Source organism: Carassius auratus, chromosome 6 (assembly GCF_003368295.1).
Source record: "Carassius auratus strain Wakin chromosome 6, ASM336829v1, whole genome shotgun sequence".
Taxonomy (NCBI): Eukaryota; Metazoa; Chordata; class Actinopteri; order Cypriniformes; family Cyprinidae; genus Carassius; species Carassius auratus.
The window spans coordinates 2,747,038-2,767,057 of NC_039248.1; the positions used below are offsets into that span (position 1 = coordinate 2,747,038).

Genomic DNA, 20,020 nt, shown 5'->3' on the forward strand with positions numbered 1-20,020 from the left:
ACACTAGGTTCAGGTCTTTAGCTATAGTTATTGCATTAGATGGAACAATGCTAAACAAAGGACCAGTTCTCTCTATTAACTGGAATGCTTATTACTTGCGGTTTATTAATACTTATAAAGCACATATTAATGCCTTATTCTGCATGACCATATTCTAGATCCTTTCATCTTAACCTAAACTGAACTATTGTATGCTAACTGTTAATATGCAGCAAATTAGGAAGTCACAGAGGCAAAAGTCTAAGTTAACAGTTACTTAAAGGTGCTGTAGGGAACTTTTGTAAAAAAAATTTTTTTTTACATATTTATTAAACCTGTCATTATGCCCTGACAGTAAAATATGAGACAGATAATCTGTGAAAAAAATCAAGCTCCTCTGGCTCCTCCCAGTGGTCCTATTGCCATTTGCAGAAAGTCATGCGCTCCCGGTAAAAAACAACCAATCAGAGCTGCGGTCCGTAACTTTGTTTGTGTTCAAAATGTAGAAAAATGAACATAATAAGCGAGTACACCATGAATCCATTTTCCAAACCGTGTTTTTAGCTTGTCCTGAATCACTAGGGTTCACCTATAATAAGTGTTTATATTCGGACTATTTTAGATTGCTTCAGGGGTACCGCGGCGGAGTAACCCAGTACCTTTGTGATTCTTCATAGACATAAACAGAGAGATGTAGCTCCGGCTACAATGTTCTTCCGCAAGACGCAAGCAGTTCTGTTTATTAACCACTAGAGCGTCAAAAGTTCCCAACTGCAGCTTTAATGTTGAGAAGCTGACCTTAAAATAAAATGACTGAATTGACTAATTATAAAACAAAAAATCTTAATCCAGTAAAAAAAAAAATAGAATAAAAATAAAAAAATAACAGTGAACGATGATATATTTTCCAAATTACCATCAGTATAGGTGAATAAATATTGTAAAAAAATTAATAATAATAATTGTAATTGCAATTGCAATTCCCTGAGACCTAATGCATCCACTAATGTTAACAAATTGAGACTTATTGTAAAGCATTAACAAATACTGTACATTATCTAAACTGATTAAAGCGTGTATATACCAGTAAGAGTGTCATACTATCAGCACATTCAACCATATTGTAATGCATTTCCACAGAGTCTGAGCCTGCTAAAGTACTTGTGCTTTAGTATTTTTAAGAAGCTGTGTAGCAATGTACTAAGATACATAAAGATAACATTATGCAATAATTGTTATGAAAATGACCAGATGTACTAAATATATCTACTTAAAGTCAGTGGGGTAATACAGGCTCAAAGTGTGCAATGTACTTTGCAACTAGATAACACAATCACATGTAGTTAATGTGACTTAAAAAAAAGAGACTATAGGAAGGGAAAATTGATACGTGCTTAAGTTTCTTTTTTTTTCAGATGTGAAAAATAAATAAATAAATAAACCTTGCTAAAGAATATACTCAAAAGTTAAAGAATTCAGTATGAACAAAAACATTAAAAATGATCATCTAAAGCTTTATATATTCTGACAGCACGTTACATGTTTTTTTTACACTCTGAAAGATCAACCAGCGATCAATGATATTGCTTGATGACCATAAATACATGGTAGATGAAGCTATTGTTAAATATTGCTATAAAAATAAATGAAGTGTTTGAAGAAGAGGCAGTCCGGTGAGGAACAAAACAAGGCACAAACATGCACGAATTTAAAACATTTATTGCAGTAGCGGTATACCTGTAGAGCAGTAACAAGGAGTAACTGTTTAAATATCTATGATGGCAAACGACCCCACAACCAACAAACATACTGCAGAAAGCAACTCACTCCATCTTGTCTCTTTTCGTATAGTGTTTTTTTTTTTTTTTTTTGTACTTCAAATATTGTGATTCAACATAAAAGGTGCTATACAAAATGAGTGACCTCACTGCGTTACAAATCAATAATCAAATGAAAAAGAAGTCATTTAAAAGCTAGTTCGTCTTGTTAAGCATGCAGTTTCATTGTCTGAACTGGCAGACATGCCATGTGACAAGAAGGGAAAAAGAACGGCCGGAACATTTAAAAGAAAAAACAAAAATCAAACCAAAATCTCAGTCCTCGAACTATGCACATGCTATTTAGATCGCATTCTGTTCATAGTTTTTCAGTCTCCAGTTTGGACAGTGTATTTTTCATTTATTCATTTCGTTTTTTTCCCTGGAGCATATTGGCGCCTGACAAACATTTACTGTGTTTGGCATTCAGAGACGAGGGGCTGCTGCGCCCTTTCTCGTAAAACCTGTGGATTGGTACGATGTGTAGCATACTGTTATTCATGAATCCACAAACATGAAAACTACACGCACTTCTCTTGTGTGGGCATACACGATATATTATGAAAGAAAAAAGGACTTTGTTTTCAAAGATTGCAAATACTACTCTCAATTAAAGCACAAGCTCGATTAAACGTACAAGAATGACATTTGAAATTTGAATTTACAAATATATTGCTGTTGAATTGTAACATCCTTCTTCTTTTTTTAGGAAAAGACATCAAGCTTTCCATTTTAGTAAGTAGAAATTGATCATTTACATCAATAATACAAAATAGCTTTGAAAAAAAAATACGTTTGCCAGGTTCAACGACTCAAAAATGGGGCAATTGTGCAATGTCATGACTGACTGACATTATCATTCGGGATTCATTCGTTAAATCTGTGTGTTTGTGTGTGTTTGCACTTTACAGATCCAGACTGCGGTCTTCTGTTCCAGAAGACAATGACATTAATGACAAAAGGCCGATAAAAACAATGCGTCCTGTACGATGAATGATAAAAGACAGCTGTCATGTTCAATGATCTATTCCATGAGATTATTACAAGTACATAAAATCGGTTAGTATTAAGCCCTATTTACAAACACTTCAACGATGACAGACTAAACGATTTCCACTAACAGTGTTATTAGCACAACGCCTTCTCGGTTTGTAAATTCCATTTTCTTGGATGGTGTATATTAATATAGTCTCAAAACAACCACATCACAATATTTGTATATATTGGTCAGCTGTTACCTTTTTTTTTTTTTTTTTTTCTTTTTTTTTTTTTATGACTGTGATACATAGAGCACAGCCCTGTTTTGCTCATCTTGAATGTTTGTTTGCAGTCTTTGTTCAAGATGAAGTATACAATGATTCCTTTTAATGTGAATTTGCAGGGAGTTTAAGGGCAGCTATGGATATGCACAAGAAGATCTCCGCAGACGGGCCGTCGGCGGGTCGGGTTCGCATAGTATACTGTCCTGCATAAGCAATAAAGTCTAAGGTCTACTCCATACACGTAACTATCACACCGCATTAGCATCGATCTAAGAAAAATAGGGGGGAAAAAAGAGGAATGGACTAAAGCTCTCAAAAGTTGCTGGGATGATCCGGACACAAAAAAAAAAAACACTCTTAAAGCTGCTGTTCTTTAGGACTGTTGGGGCCGGATGCGGGCTGGTAGGATTTCAGGCTGGCCAATGGGATGTCGGCCATGGGACCACAGCCGCCACTACCAAAATGTCCGTCCGAGCTCCCGAAGGTCTTCCTGTCCCCAAACTGCTCCTGGCTCCCACGCTCACTCTTCCAGCTGCGGGTCAGGGTGTGGCCGTTCAGCAGTCTCTCTTTAGCCCACTCCTTTTGGTTGTTGAAAGAGGTAACGGGGGACTTGGGCGAGGGGTACGAGCTCAGACTCGGTGGCATCCAACAGTTGTCGGAGTGGCCCAACACCAGACACTCTTGAGTGCACATCTCTGTGGCCTCCACTAAGCCTCTTGGCCCTAGAGGTCCATCTGGGGACACAAAGAGAACAGAATTACTTAGAATTGTCTGTCAAGTTTATAACTTTCAAAGTATAGACCTGTGACACATACTGAACAAATATATGTCAAAATATACAAAATATAGATATGGATAGATGTATTATATCACCAACACAAGCTTTCCAGGAAAAAAAAAAAAATAATAATAATTTAATTTAATTTAATTTATAACCTTATTATTGTTATTATTTACCCAGAATAAAGTCTGTAATATGCCAATAAATATTGAATAATATAGTTTTAACTTCACATTGAAATCAGTGCCAAAGCAAATTGAAGTCATTCAGTGTGAGACTGCAGATTTATTTATTTATTTATTTATTTATTTATTTATTTATTTATTTATTTATTTATTTATTTTAAGAATGAATGAAATTTGTACAACACTTACAACACTTTTACATTTTACATCACCCTCTTCCAAACCAGCCCAAAACAGACTGCATTAGAGGAAAATAGTTAGAAATTAATACAACCATTACAAATAAATACTACAATAATTAAGAATCCAATAAAGCAAACAATATATAATACAATAAAATGTTACTCTGAAACATATATTTACTGTCATTGAGAACACTCCCATTGGGCTTGCAATTGCAAACTCTCAGTTGTATACCATTCATATATTTGACTTTAAAAAAAGCACTGGGAAAAAACACTGACATTGCACCCACATCAGAACACAGGGTGCATTGTGGGAATCCATGTGGTATCATCAGCTCAACTGCATTGTCAAACATGATCAAGAAGATAATGAAGATAATCCTCAAAGAGTCATTTAGTATTTACACCAAGCCCATCTGTGTGTATATTTAATCCTTCTTGGACAGAACAAACATAAAATAATAACTATTATAGTCCCACCAATGTTATATGAAAAGAAACAGCAGCTTCAATAAAGCTTCATTAAAGTTTTATGCAACATTGGATGCTATTTATATCATGTTCTTGCAAACAAATGCTCATGCTGAGAGACAACAGTAAAAAAAAAAAAAAAGCATTTTGAAAGCATTTGCACAATATGTATTGTACATGGGTGTAGATTTGAATACTGACATCAGAAGTAGTGTGCCAAATATTGCTGTTATTCTAGCCCAGTAAATGATGAAATGATGATGATGATGATGATGATGGTGATGATGATGATGATGATGAGGATGATGATGATTATTATTATTATTATTATTATTATTGTTGATAATAATATTATTTATTACTAATATCATTAATTAATGGTATTGCCAGTCATTAAATTAACCACCATTAATTTTATATAACAATATCAACAACAACAACAACAATATCAACAGCAATAATGATAGATGATAATGATGATGATTATGAAGATACCACTACTACTACTACTACTAATAATAATAATCATCATCATAATAATGATAGTTGCATAAGATTAATTCACTTAATTAAAATAAAATAAAATAAAATAAAAATAAAATGAACAACTGCTGAGAAAAGTGTCCTAATAGAGATGCTTATATTATTCTGAAAGATGACACAATTATTGACAAAATGTGCTCTTATAAGTATTGTAAAATATTATAAAGTATTGTTTGGTCCTCTCCAAATGACTGAACGTAAGCTGATAACTTTTTTTTTTTTTTCAGGTTGAAAAGATCAGTGTTAAAAGCAAAAATTATGTTTTTATTTATTTATTTATTTATTTTAGCATTTGACTAGACTGTGTCTTGCACTGTTATCCCAGACAACTGGATGCACTGTTCTCAGTCCAGCTTAAAAGCTCCGCGCTCCCCACCAGCTGCTGAGTGATAAAAATTGGGCCTAAAGTTGATTTGAAAGCAGCTTGAACTGCTAAATATAAAGTGGTGTGAGATTAACTCGAGCACCTCATTTCTACACAGAAGAGCTCTGGTTCAGCAACACACTGAATATCTTTTCATTTCCTTATGTCACTCACATCTGTCACACCAACAATCAAACAACAACAAAAAAAAAAAGCTTCCTGAATACAAAGCAACATTAAACACGTCGTTACGACCTGCATTCAGGCAAAACACTTCCATAATGCTGTAATATTATACGGTTCTGTTGAAAACACACTTTCATTTTAACACCACTCTGCAAATCCCGGACACAAGGTATCTATTATTCATACGCTCTGTGTAATACAATACTGTTTGGAGTGCTAGGGTTTCAATTCTGCCTCTAATTTTCACTGAAACAGGGAAAAGATGAGTGTCTTATGAGGAAAAGCCAAAGCGCCATGTCTCTACATAATTGGTGTGATAAGGCATAAGTGACTGCCAGAGTTACCACAGGAAATGGAAGAATCGCAGAATCAAGGGATATTCATGGCATCACTTTAAAATACATTGAGACAAAGGACTGATGACAAAAAGCATATATCAACATAATCAGAACACAGTGAGATGCAACACAAAACAAGAAGACATGCCAACATTCTCAATGATTGTTGCTCTTGTCATTTCATGGATCAAGGATCAATCAAACTTGGATTCTCTTGAGCAGGGATTGCAATCTAAAGGAAATTAGTTGTGTATTTAAATTGCATGTGGTGTCAGAAACGCCCATTTTAAACATATTGCAATGTGTAATGTATGTTACACTAAATTACCTGGATATTAGTGTTAGTGTTGATCTAGAGGTCTTTGTCCCATTGTTTAACTGGTGCTGCAGTATTGGTATAGATGTTATTACAATGCATAGTTTCGCAAGCGTCTTTACTGATTTACTAATTATGTTCAAATGTTTAAATATCGGGGGAGGCTGTGCAATAGCTTTGATTACAGTTGTGTTTTTAATAGATAGAATTGAACTGGGATTCGTTCAGTGTTTGTTTCTACAAGTGGTGGGCAGTAACAAAATATTTTACTTGTTTCTTTACTTTTTTTTTTTTTTTTAAGTATCTGAATGATTATTTTTTTACCTAAAAGCATACTACACTGCTTTTCTTAAAACATGTAGTTTATTATTATTTTGAAATGGAGAAACCATCATCCACTTCAACACGAGTTGCTTATTTTCAATTAACCTGTTATATCACTTCTCAAATCGCACAAATTGGACTGATCAGATTATATCTGTTCTCGAATCAAGGACTCATTTAGTCCACTGATTCAGTTAGAGCGAGTTTCCAGTGAATTCCTTCAAGGTGTCTCATGGCGCGACTGATGGCATGAGAAGTAAGTTCCTAAACACTAAATTTTAGGATTTATTATTACAAATAAAAATCACATTTTTGTTTCTACTGTCAGTTATTTGTAAATTAAATATTGTATAAAAGTCTGAGTTGTTTGAAGCCACTTTATGATGACCATGCCCACATTTGTGTATCACACTCTCAAGGTATCAAAGGGGTCATATGTTGCTTTTTTAAATATCAGTATTTAGTGTATTTGGTGTATCAGAGTATGTTGACATGCTTTAATGTTGAAATACTGTACATTATTGTAGGTCCTCTATCTCTCAAACACGGTGTTTTCTACAAAGTCCCTCCTTCTGACAAGCGCAGTCTGCTCTGATTGTGATTGGCTGAACACTGCAAGCACTTGTTGGAAATATCCATAATCGTGAGCTTCATCTTTCCAAATAAATGTATAGACAGTTAATAACGTCCTTAGTTTTATCATCAGTTCAAGCCTTAAAGAGGAACAGAGCGGTGTGACAGACACAGTGATGAAGCTCGTCTGTGTTTGCGGTACACAAACCACGGACAGTGAAGACAGCTGACTCCACTGTGTGACCATCTCTCTCTCTCTCACACACACACATACACACGCACGCACGCGTCGAGCAAGACTGCTTTCTCCTAGATACACACAGCGTCTTGGGGGGCATGGAAGAGTCTTAACTGAAAAAAAAAAAAAATAATATCTCTTTGGATTTGAGACTTTAGTCTTTGGAACTTCACAGATCTTCTTCATGCACTAAGAGCTTGTAACACTCCAAAGAGAAAGGAATAACTCAAATCACATCATTTGTCCCCTTTAAAATTAAATATAACGTTAAATTAACAGATGAATTACTATACATCCTGCTACTACTGAAGCAGTTTTAACTACTGTTTACATAACATATCCCTAAACATATTCCTCTTTGATGTCTATTTATTTATTTATTTATTTAATGTATGATAAGTCCCCTTCCCCTACATATTTTGAGCGGTAGGAATATATAAACATTAAATTATTAAATATAAAAGAATAATTTAAATTTAAAATTACAAAATAAACGGTCATAAAACAGTACTTTTTACTTTTAACATGCAAGTACACCAATTTTTTTTTTTTTTTTTTTTTTTGGGTTCTATGATTTTTTTTTTTTTTTTTTTTTTTTATGGAAATAGAGCTAAAAAGAAGCAATTCTCCATGACCAACCGTCCTCTGGAGTTAATCTATTCCTAACATGGCAGCCCTATTCCTCTCGTCATCAGACTAATAACATGGGCCATTTGGTGCTTCAGCGTCCCATAAACCAGCGTTAGACTCGGCCCTCATCCCTCATCAGGACTAAAGCTCCATACCTGCTCCCGAACAAGAGGCCAGAATCGATATTTCCATCACTCTGACATGTTTGTGTGAGTGCATGCAATGTAAATAATGACACAAAGTCTGATTTACATCCATAACGTGTGATAAAAATGTGGAATAATGCAGCAACGATCACATCAGCAACTAATAATAATGAATCCACTATGCACGCTGACGTTCACAGATTTATTTTTATTTTTTTCTCAAGGCACACTGTATGCTCATGCCATTTATAGAAGCCAGCCCTATTTCCACATGAATTTAAATATTTATCCCTGGAGGGAGACCTGTCACTCCGTCTGTTATCAAGAGAAAATAAATGAACTGAAGAATAGAACAGCCTCCTCGCATTCAGACATATGTGTTTATTACAACATAATGGTGATGTTGAAAGAGTTTGTTATTTTTTGGGCTGCCACTCTGTAATTTTCAGGCTCCTGTAGGCATTCAGCGTTTATAATCTTCCAGATGGAGTCAAAATGGTTTAATTACTGCTGCAATACCTCCTCTGAACCACTGGAGGAAACGGTATTATGTCCTGGTCGTGCTGCTGGTATCACATGTCTGTTGTATTAATACAGTGCCACCAGAGCTCTTGTCTTTATAATAAATTGGAATATGCAGGTGGGTCATTGAATATTCTTTATTAATATTTGCAATATTTCATGTAAAATTAATGGCTTAATGCCACCTCAGAATCTCAAGCTCCAGTTATCAGACAACAAATTAGTAAGTAATTATTATAAGAAAGTATCTTATGCTCACCAAGGTTGGATATATCAAAAATACTGTATTGCAAATCTGAATTGTCAACATCATTATTCCAGTTTTCTGAAATCATTTTAATGTGCTGATTCGCTGCTCAAAAAAAAGTTTGCTTCTCAATAAAAACAGATATGTATTAAAAAAAAAGAAAAAAAAAGGAATCCTCTGGCACATTATTAATGTCTTTAATGTTGTTTTGATTAATGTAGGGCAAACTTCTTGCGAAAAAAACAACAACAAAAAAAAAAAAAAACCTTCTTCTTTATAACTAGTAAAAACAGTCCAGTTCCAATGTCACAAAACAGATCCAGCAAATCTTCATATTAAAACGACTATATTTCTTGGCAGAATAATACAACCTCTGCACCATGACTCCCAGTAATTGCATGAACCCAGCCAATCAGATTGGAGCTTACCAATTTGGAAAAGGCAATTTTGTCTACAATATGCATTAGACAGTACACTGATGATCTGTGAGTCCTTGCTTTCCCCTTCCCCACAAACCACCTGCACGTCACTGAGCTAGACACAGTCCATCCCCATCACTCCTCTAATGGTCTCTGAGGAGGCATAGGAGCATGGCATTATGGGACTGACATGAGGAATCATGAGGGATGAATTAGAGACTGAGTCACGGTGACAGGAAAATGAATTTCACAAATGAGATTGGAAAGAGAGAGGGCGCTGAGAACGAGAGCAGAGCAGAGCAGGGAGAGAGAGAGAGAGCGAGAGAGAGCATGTGTCGGTGTTTGAACTTGCCCCACATTTCCCCCTTCTAACAGTGTATTATATGTGTGAGAGCTTTCAAACCACAGTAACTTTATGGTGAATTTGAGAGGATTTTCTGATTTTTGACAGACAACTCTTGTGCACCACAGGAAATGAAGAAAGATAGAGAAATAAAGGAAACAGACTTCACAGAAGAAAACAGTTTCACCCTCAAAATCATCTGATGAAATGCTTTTCCTTTATGGAGGATGAGGAGATACCCCCTGACAATGTTAACGCTTTGAGTGCTTAGGAAAGTGCTATATAAATGTAAGGACTTATCATTATTATTATTATTTATTATATTATGAGTTTCTTGTTCAAAAGGCTGTACATCAAGCACCTGAGGTTAATCATGTAGTCTGCATATAAAGTGCTGTGCTCAGTGACCATGGTTAAAGCGAAAAATAGAGAAAGGGTTTTACATTTGCTGAAGGGATTGTGAGTGGTGCTTTCCACTGCAAAAATCTCTGGCAGAAAGCTACTGAATGTTGTGAGTGGTTGCTGATGTGATCTGATTTTTTTTTTTTTAAGCAAGTTGCTTTGGTAGGGTGTTTTGGTTGTCTTAATGATATTCTGGTGCCAAAATATGGCTAGAATATGTTGCTAAATGGTTTCTAAGGGGGTTCTGAGTTCCTTTGTGTTTTGTTGTGGGAGTTTGCTGGGGTCTTCTGTGTGAATACCTGATATTCATGTCGAGATATGGCTGGAACATGTTGCTACAAAACTATATATAGTTAGTAATGAAATGCGTTACATCATCACATAATTGATGTAATGTAATCAGACTACTTTTTGGTGCAACTACTTTATTACACTGATTTAGGAACATCTTGCATTACCATATTATGGTTATGGTGAATGGTTTTTGGGTGAATGTCGCAAACTGGAAGAATTTCTTAATGTATATAAGCAGTAGGCTATTTTAGAAAGGAATATTTAAAAAATGAAAAAATAATAATTAGGAAGATTTATTTATTTATTTATTTGTATTGCCATTGTTTAAATAATATGTAGTCATGTAATAAAAATGAACTGTAGTCTAATTACAACTATATTAAAATTTAATGTAATCTGATTACAAGTACTTAATTTCTGGAATCTGATTATGTTGTTATTATCTGATTATCTTAATTTCTTGTGAATTAGCAGTTGTTTACATGCTGGCTACTAAGTAAAAACAGTAACAATAATGGAATTACAAAAATTACATTTATCAAGAAATGTTTCATATATTCAGTCGAACCTGGGAAATATTAGGTCACCACGGTGATATAAATACCCCCCCCCCCCCCCCCCGCCTCTTCGATCAATGCATTTCAAACCTATTTCCCAGCTTCCTCTGTCTTAATGAAATCATTTCAAACGCAGAGTGAGATTGATCATGTCGAATGACCCTCTGCTCCAGCCATGTTAACTAAATTACTCTTGCTCTGTTCTCTTCTCATTTTGTCCCTTCATTTGTGATTTCCATTCCGCTGACAGGGTTGCATCTTCCATTAACATGCAAATTGATGCTCCACGAGACCTGTCTCAAACAGACGCCTGATATCCATTGTGCATCGACCTGCCGTGTGGACCTGCTGTGCTGGGCTGGACGAAACAAATCTGAGGTGCTCCAGCTGAGTTGGATCTAAGGCAATGTGGATATTTGGAATACCTGCCCATTCTGTCTGGTTATATCAATTTAAAGGCATTTAAGTCAACATGAAATCATAACTAACATAATTTGATAGTGTGCATTCACTTATATTGCTGTGAATTCCAGTGCTGAAAGTGAAAATGCAAATAAAGCATCTGAATGTCACATTATATACCAGAAGTTGATAGGATGTAATTTCATGTCATCTTTAAATGAGCACCATGAGTGTACAGAATGAGAACCCCCAAAAAACAACAACAAAAATCTAGCAACTAACAGCTCTCCTGCTCATGTGTCATGCTGTTTGTCTCCATGAATCTGAAAATAATTATCACTTTTACCGATTTTCCAACTGATTTATGATCTGGGAAATCTGACCTGTAGGTTTAAGTCTGTTTGAGAAGAGGCAAATGTGAAAGTCTTTTTTTCACGCCCCCATGGACATTGATTAAACATTCTCACAATCAAAGGATCCCTGGGTAATATTCCTTATCCGCAGTGTTCTTAAGTTGACGTCAAGGTTATGGCATCCAAGATGAATACAATCAGAAGCCAGAGGAAGCAACGCTCCAGCTACACTTTGATTAAAAAGGGAACATGGAAGCGGAGCTGTGTCATTAGGAAACATATTCTTTCCTTTGTTCTGGTCGTCCTTCCACCCCACCAATACCCCCCACCCCAAATATCATGTTTACAAATAAGTGGCATGACTGACGCATTCTTTCATGAATAACGATCACTCTCAGATGCAGCGACTAAACGGAATCCAACTCTATCACCCTTTTGAAGAAAAAAAAAAGAGCTATAAAAAACCTTGAAATGCTTGCTGTTGTTCAGTATCTCAGTTTGGGTCATTTATTTAATTTATTTTTTTCAGTTGATTTCCTAGAAAATTAGCTGTGCTGCGTGGTCTTTTTCATCAAATGTGCCAGGCAGCTCAGGCTTCGATACAATAGCGCACGCAGGAAGCTTAGGAAATATCATGCCACATGTTTTACATTGTGCTTGACATATCTCCTATTCATAAAATGTTTGAGTTTGTTCACTTGCACCTCTCTTGAAATGAATAGAGAAGCCAAGTAACAATAATTAAACAGTTGCAGGCTCTTTTCGTCAAGAAGTTATTATTGGTAAATTTGAGATTTGTTAACAGTTAATTAGATGATTCGCTTACAGAAGCATCATCTGTATCATCAGCCTTAAGTTCTCTTAAAGACCTTAAACATCCCTAAAAACTTATCAGATATTCTTTGACCCAAGATCAGTTTAGGTTGTTAAATGTCAAATGGTATGACCCCTCAAATCTCTCCTTTCCATTATCTCAGACTTAGCCATTCATAATATATTTATTAAGAACGCACATAATTAATGTAACCTCTGTCCAGAAATCTACAGGCATGGACTCGACTAACACCTGAGTCTCTCATTGTCTCTTGATAATAATAGAGATGTCACTGAAATTGTTGCAGTAATTGCTCATGTGTGAACTGATTATTGCTTTGGTAAATGAACAGTTAGATGGATAATTTCAGATGATGATTCCAGATGGATTATTGCATGAATAACTCGCTAACAAAATCATTTCACAAGGCTATGAAAATATTAATGTGGGAGCTCATGCTGATGTTTTTGTTTTCTATTTTCTTAGTTTCCAACACCTTATTCTAATGTATTTATTTATTTATTTATTTATTTATGTGTGAAAAGGAAAAATAGTACAAAATCAACTGAAACCAAATAAAATAGATGAATTTTATTTTTATTTTTGCTATTATTTTTTTTTTTTTATTGCTATTATTATTGTTTTAAATCTGGCTTTAAGAGTTGTTGACGAATGGTTAACTCTCTCTTAAGCATGTGTTGGTGTTCTACGGCTCTGGGTCACAATTAAATGTTACATTATTTATTGACAAAAGCTATTTAGTTTAGTTACCACCAGCAAGGTCGATAATAGAGGAAGCTATCTGTTAGCCTTCTCATTCAACTCAACTGCACTTGCTCAGCGGAGCTAACTAACCAAGTCCTTGAGTTTCATAAAACAAGGCAGATATATTTTTATGTTAATAAAATTTAAATGCATTGTTATGCATTTAGTTTCATGCAACAATATATGAATTTAACTATTAATTTACAATGAATTCCCTGCTGCTTTTTTTATAAGCGAGGACTATAGTGTGCAAACAATGATAACATCTGAAATGCATATCCACACACTCTCACATATGGCAGCAGATGCACACTTCGCAGTTGACAGAAGGTGTTGGAGTGCTGTACAGACTGTGTAGTGATCAGATTGTCCCTAGCTCCAGTACGACAACAACTGAACAGTCAAGCCAAGGGTAAGGTTCATTAAGTTTATTCCAATAAACAGCTAATAAAGAGCATGTAGAAACACACTGACACCCTTATAGTAGTGCACGAGCATTGCATTGGTGACTTACTGATCTCAGTTTGTTAACTGTCATCGTATGTAGCAAATAATAAGTCATCGTGCTGGTCGTTTACAGCACACATTTCCAAACTGATGAAGCACACTAACACTGCTACAGACAGCACAAATGAAGAATCAATTTAATTCTATGTGGTTTGGAGAGGATGACTGAGACTATAGGTTGCCAAACCACAAGCAACACATTATTTAAAACAGTTAAACTACAGTCAAGCTGTCTATTTGAAATATAAATGACAAAATTAACACACACACACAAACACACACACACACACACACACACACACACACACACACACACACACACACACACACACACACAGACAGACAGACAGACAGATAGATAGATAGATAGATAGATAGATAGATAGATAGATAGATAGATAGATAGATAGATAGATAGATAGATAGATAGATAGATAGATAGATAGATAGATAGATAGATAGATAGATAGATCATATCTTTCCTACCAATAAATAAAAAGAAAAAAATCCATATATTTAATATAAATAATGGTGTTGACATTTATTTACTTACTTACTAATTCCTTTATTATTATACAAATTCCCTACTTTGTCCCAGGGTCTTATTCACCCTCTTTGTTATTACCCATAAAACATAATTGTGTTTTCATGACAACAAACTACTGTATTCAAGATTATTTATTTAGTCATACGGAATAATATTTGACATTGAAACATTAATGTACAATAAATTAAATTACCCTAAACCCCAAGTTATAGTCATGAACAGCAATGTTTGATTAAATTTTGTAAATATATCATTACAAATTAACAAATTAATACTTATGTATTCTAATTATATATATATATATATATATATATATATATATATATATATATATATATATATATATAATAAATATTAATTACATTTCATAATCATTAATAATCCAAACTGCTTCACAATGGCACAACATTTATTATTATTATTATTATTATTATTATTATTAGTAGTAGTAGTAGTAGTAGTAGTAGTAGTAGTAGTAGTAGTATTATTGTTGTTGTTGTTGTTGTTGTGTTCTGGGAAGTTATTTTGCCTTGACACTTACAAAATCTAAATTAAATTGAATTCAAAAATGTAAGTCATAGTCATAGTCATTTCTGCTTTAATGTCAAGGTCCTGATCACAATATTTGACTTAACATATAATTATGTTGGCACAACAGCTAACTACTGTGTTAGTATAATGCTAAATTAATAATAATAATAATAAGAAGAAGAAGAAGAAGAAGAAGAAGAAGAGAGCCATCAAAACCTTAACATATACAAACTTTGATTTCATTTAACTAACCTACATTCTAATTTATAGTCTTAAACATCTATATTTAACAACATTTAGTAAACGTTGTAAAATTAATCAATCAGTCAATCGATCTGGAAACACTCTGACTCTTCAAGTGAATCATTTAACTGAAATGAACAGGCCAAATGAACCATTTAACTAAATTGACACTTGAGAGAGAAAACACATTTTAGTTTGATTATTGCCTCATTTTAATGCAAAACAATATGACACAAACAGGAAAGTGATGCCCTATCATGCAACATTATTTGTAATTGGTAAAGCCATACTTAAAACAAACAAACAAACAACAACAACAAACGCTGAGCTAATGCCACAGTTTAGGTTAGCTATGGTCAGTCATTCCTCAACATCAGGGCACACACAAGGGTAAACCAGTGTTAAACTGATACAGCAATCACGTCATCGCTGTAAATGGACTGAATAGAATTCTGTGAAAGGAGATCTTTATGACAACACTGCCGGTCCACGTCCAGCTTTTGTTGGGACACAATCGTTGCTTCAGTCAGAATGGAAAAATACTCAAGTGCTCATGCACCCAGTGTCTCCGTCTGCCACCCAGCCCATTACCAGAGCTCCGGCTGGCACACACCCATCCACAGAGAACAAATGGTCCCAGCGCTCGTGCCAACATTACATCAGGCTCTATAAATGTGACGCTCAGGGTGACCCCACGACGACTCACTATCTCAAGGCCACTGGCATCGGCGATGGAGAGCCGCTCGATACAAATGTCTTTGATGAAAACACTGGCAACAGGCAAAAACACTTACAGACAACAAGAAATAAATCAACAAAGCAACATTTTGACTTTAACTGGTGGTTTATAATCTTCCCTATATTTGGCAGCAGACATTACAAATGTCACATTATAGCATATAGTGTGCAGTCAGCTACCCTGAAGGGCTTTATTTGGAGATAATGACCGACTGAATGTACATTATACTGCTTATTATGCAGCTACTTACCAAATAAATAAATAAATAGACATGGGATATTGATTTAAGTAAAAATGTGCTATTATGTGAGAAGAAAGAAACCAGAGTGATATGAGAGAAATACATACAATTTTGTCTTATGTTCTTGAGGAGTGGCTTTGGTGCTTTGCATTTAAACCCTCTCAATGCACACACACACAGCAGTGAGAAGTGAACACACACCCGGAGCAGTGGGCAGCTATAGATCCTGCGCCCGGGGAGCAACTGGGGTTCAGTGCCTTGCTCAAGGGCACTTCAGTCATGGGTATTGAGGGTTTAATGGGTTCATTCACTCTTTCCCACCTACAACTGCCAGCACCGAGACTTGAACCAGCAAGCTTCTGGTTATTGGTCCGGCTCTCTAACCATTAGTCCACAGCTTTTTTCAGCCTCTGTTTGTATCTACGAGTCTGAAATAACAGCACCGCTCTTCTCAACAAGCCTTAAATTTCGAGGCATCATTTGTAGCACAAATGCTGAAGGAGTTACACGCTGACATTTAACATTTTTGTTAAGCCGTTCGGTTCTCTTACCATTAATATTCTAAATGTTCATCTGTAATGGCTAAATCCTTGCATTGCTCAGTTTGTCATACACGTTATAATATATAAATGTTAGGGCAAATGTCATTATGTTTTATAACTTAAAATGTGTTGCTTGAGAAAAAGTACATTTTGAAAGGGTGACAGCTTTAAGTGTACATTTTTACTGAAAGTTGAAGGGAGTCTGTGTTATCACAATGTTATGCTGAGGAACCGTCACAATGCTGTTGCTTTCCCAGCAAAAGTAACTGAAGTTCAAACGCATAGTTTTACATGCTAAGCTATGCCTCAGTTTATTAATACCCAATTTACAGATTTTTAATTTTATTATATATATATATATATATATATATATATATATATATATATATATAATTTTTTTTTTTTTTTTTTTTTTGTAAATAGTTTTCAGCAAAATATGCTTATAAAGTAGTGAAAATTGAAAGCTCTGCCAGACACTTAACCCACTGGTTTGCTAATTTGCGGCTGTGTAGGCTGCACTTGAAGTGAAGGATATTAACGTTAACGCTAACTACAGTCAAGCCAAAACAAAGTGACATGAGGATGAAACTGTACAGGTTATTTTATTCCCAGACACTGAGAAATGAAAAGAGAAGGACTTCAAAATGCTCAAACGCAGGTGATCATTTCAAATGCATTAGTCCCTCCACCTCTCCAGATTCACCATGCAGCTTACAAGGAATATTTCCCAGTAAATTAAATCAAATCACTGTGGGGGTTCATTTCGTTTTCTCTCTCTTTTCCAAATCAAAAGACAAGTAAAGCACAATGAAGTCGATGCTGAAATTCAAATGGAAGGCTGAAACTTGTTAGCAGGACTGCATTGCATTTGGCGAAGGTAATTATGCGTCTGGCCAAATGATTCGCATACGGTCCAAAATGTGACCGAAAAGCTTGCATCTCATTTTTAAATGGAGATTTTTCCACAAGACCTCTAATGTGCAAAGATTTGTTTATGCTACTTTTACTGGTATTCATCCAAAATGCAAAACGAAACCAGACGAGATTGACATAACAGGGTGATATCATGTCTCTGAAAAATCAATTAAACCTACACACTCTTCTGAACAGCTGAAACTCTTCTTCAAATGTAAACCTGCAATAAATCTGGCGTTTTTGCACTCATAAAACATGACTGATGCTCTTCCCACACTCACGTTTTGAGGTTGTGAGGGTGAAAGTTTGACTGTACGTCGTTTCAAAGAGCTCCAATATCAATTTGTAAAAGCCAAGACAAAGAGGCGAGTTAAACGAGTGTACAGTCATACAAATGTGCTTGATAAAACGGCTTTCTCATAAAGCTGCAGGTATTGATATTTCCATAAGTAGACTGTAAACCCCACCGCCATTAAAAGTGATTAAGCAAGGCTTTCTCGGGCCGTGGAGGCACAGCACTCCCAAGACACAGATGAAAGAAAGCCGCAGTAAAACGGCTTTTATGTCAAGCAATAGAGGTCTGGAGAAAGCCTGCATTTCCTCTGTATATGACTATTAGTCAAAAGTGAGAATATTACCCATAGTACATTTCAACAAGAAATGCCTCCTGCTCTGTCCCTCTCCGCCTCACCTATTTTGGAGTCTGACACTCCATCTTTCAGAGTAACACCTGCCGGCTCTTTCTTGTTATCAGTAGCAAATCATCATCCCCCTTACGGCAAATATATAAAAGGTAGGGGATCTTCAGATGTGAGAGTCCAAAACTCGCTGTTTCCTGTTGCAAGCAGGCATAATGGCCAAAGCCCAGCGAGAAGTTATTTTCCCCAATAATATTCTCAATTTTGGGATTGAAGTTCTGTCTGAAGGATAGAATAAGGCCATCCTGAATTCTAAAGCTTATAGGAAGTTGGGAATTATGTTGTAATGGTCATTTTAGTATAAAACGAGCAAGCTGCTTTTCTCTTTTTCTCAAAAACCTTTCAGTGCAACAAAATGCAATAAAAAGGTGCATTAGGTGAGATACATTACTGTTGTGATTCATTTTCCTCAAAATGTCCAGATTTCCTGCTTTTAATGCAGAGAAGTGCAACCGAATGCTTTGTACTTAATCATAAACGATCGCTTTAAAGCAAATAAAATGGATCAATGAATCCAATTTCCTTCACTACATGAACATAAAGCCCTTTTAGTAGACATTTGCAGAGATGGAGCTGTAAAATATATATATATATATATATTTTTTTTTTTGGGGGGGGGGTTTTTGGCTGTGCTGATAATCATACAGAATTAATAAATTTCCACATTATCTATAAAATGTTACAACATCGTTTTAAAGAATGTGTTTACTTTTAAAATCACTTTTTAAAATAATATTATTAATTATTTATTTATGGTTTAACATGTATGTGGATAAAAATTAATCAGTAGATTAACAACAAAAACAACTACACACACATACACATACATTATATATATTATTATAATTATAATTATTATTATTATTATTAATATTCTAAGCTAAACAAAAACAAAAATAAATAAACAAGTAAATAAAAACTGCTGTAAGTAAATAAAAAATTGTCACATAATCTAGGGCTTTAAAGAAAATCCAGACATTGTTTTAGGCTTTTCTGCAACATCTGTCATTTTGACCTAAACCTTAGTAACTGAAACTATATTCTCACATTTTTCAGCTCATGCTCTCATATTCCTTTACCTGCTCATTTCACCAGTAAAATCGATTATAATCAGCCTAGTCAGTCGCCGCCTATATGAATGCAATTAGGCTTCTTAGATCACTAATGCTGCAATTACGCAAATGGATTATGCAAACAAGCTAGATTCCTGGTATTATATGGATATCATTCACACAGAGCTCCGCGTGAGAAACGACGAGCTCACGCCAAGTCAATATCTTCCATCAGAATGCTGAATGCCAAAGAGATGAAAATCTAAAAAGCCACCAGTAAACATTCTTCACTGGTTCTTTACATCACTAGTGCACCATTGACATCAGTAAAATAAAACCACACATGCATATTTTATGATGCACTGAAGTCTTTGAGAGTCTGAATGCAGGTGGTCGCATGATAGCGTTGTCCGTCTAACACACAGGCTGGGATCATCTGCTCATTTTCAAGAATAAACTAATTCCAGCCTTCTCTCTTCCCTCATGTGTAATCTGTGCTCCTGGCTGGGGAACGGACTACATTACCCTGCATACAGCTGCGTCTCTCAC

General features: G+C 35.2%; 1 protein-coding gene across 3 annotated transcripts in view; it reads right to left on the reverse strand.

Annotated features, from left to right (window-relative positions):
* Positions 1-1,680: 1,680 nt before the first annotated feature.
* The window catches only part of pcdh9 (protocadherin 9), a 267,663-nt gene continuing 249,323 nt past the window's right edge, over positions 1,681-20,020 (reverse strand). For all 3 annotated transcript variants that reach the window (XM_026256296.1, XM_026256297.1, XM_026256295.1), the window contains one exon: positions 1,681-3,792. In XM_026256296.1, the coding sequence (XP_026112081.1) occupies positions 3,416-3,792 (377 nt within the window). In that variant the 3' untranslated portion in view covers positions 1,681-3,415. The remainder of the gene's footprint in view (positions 3,793-20,020) is intronic.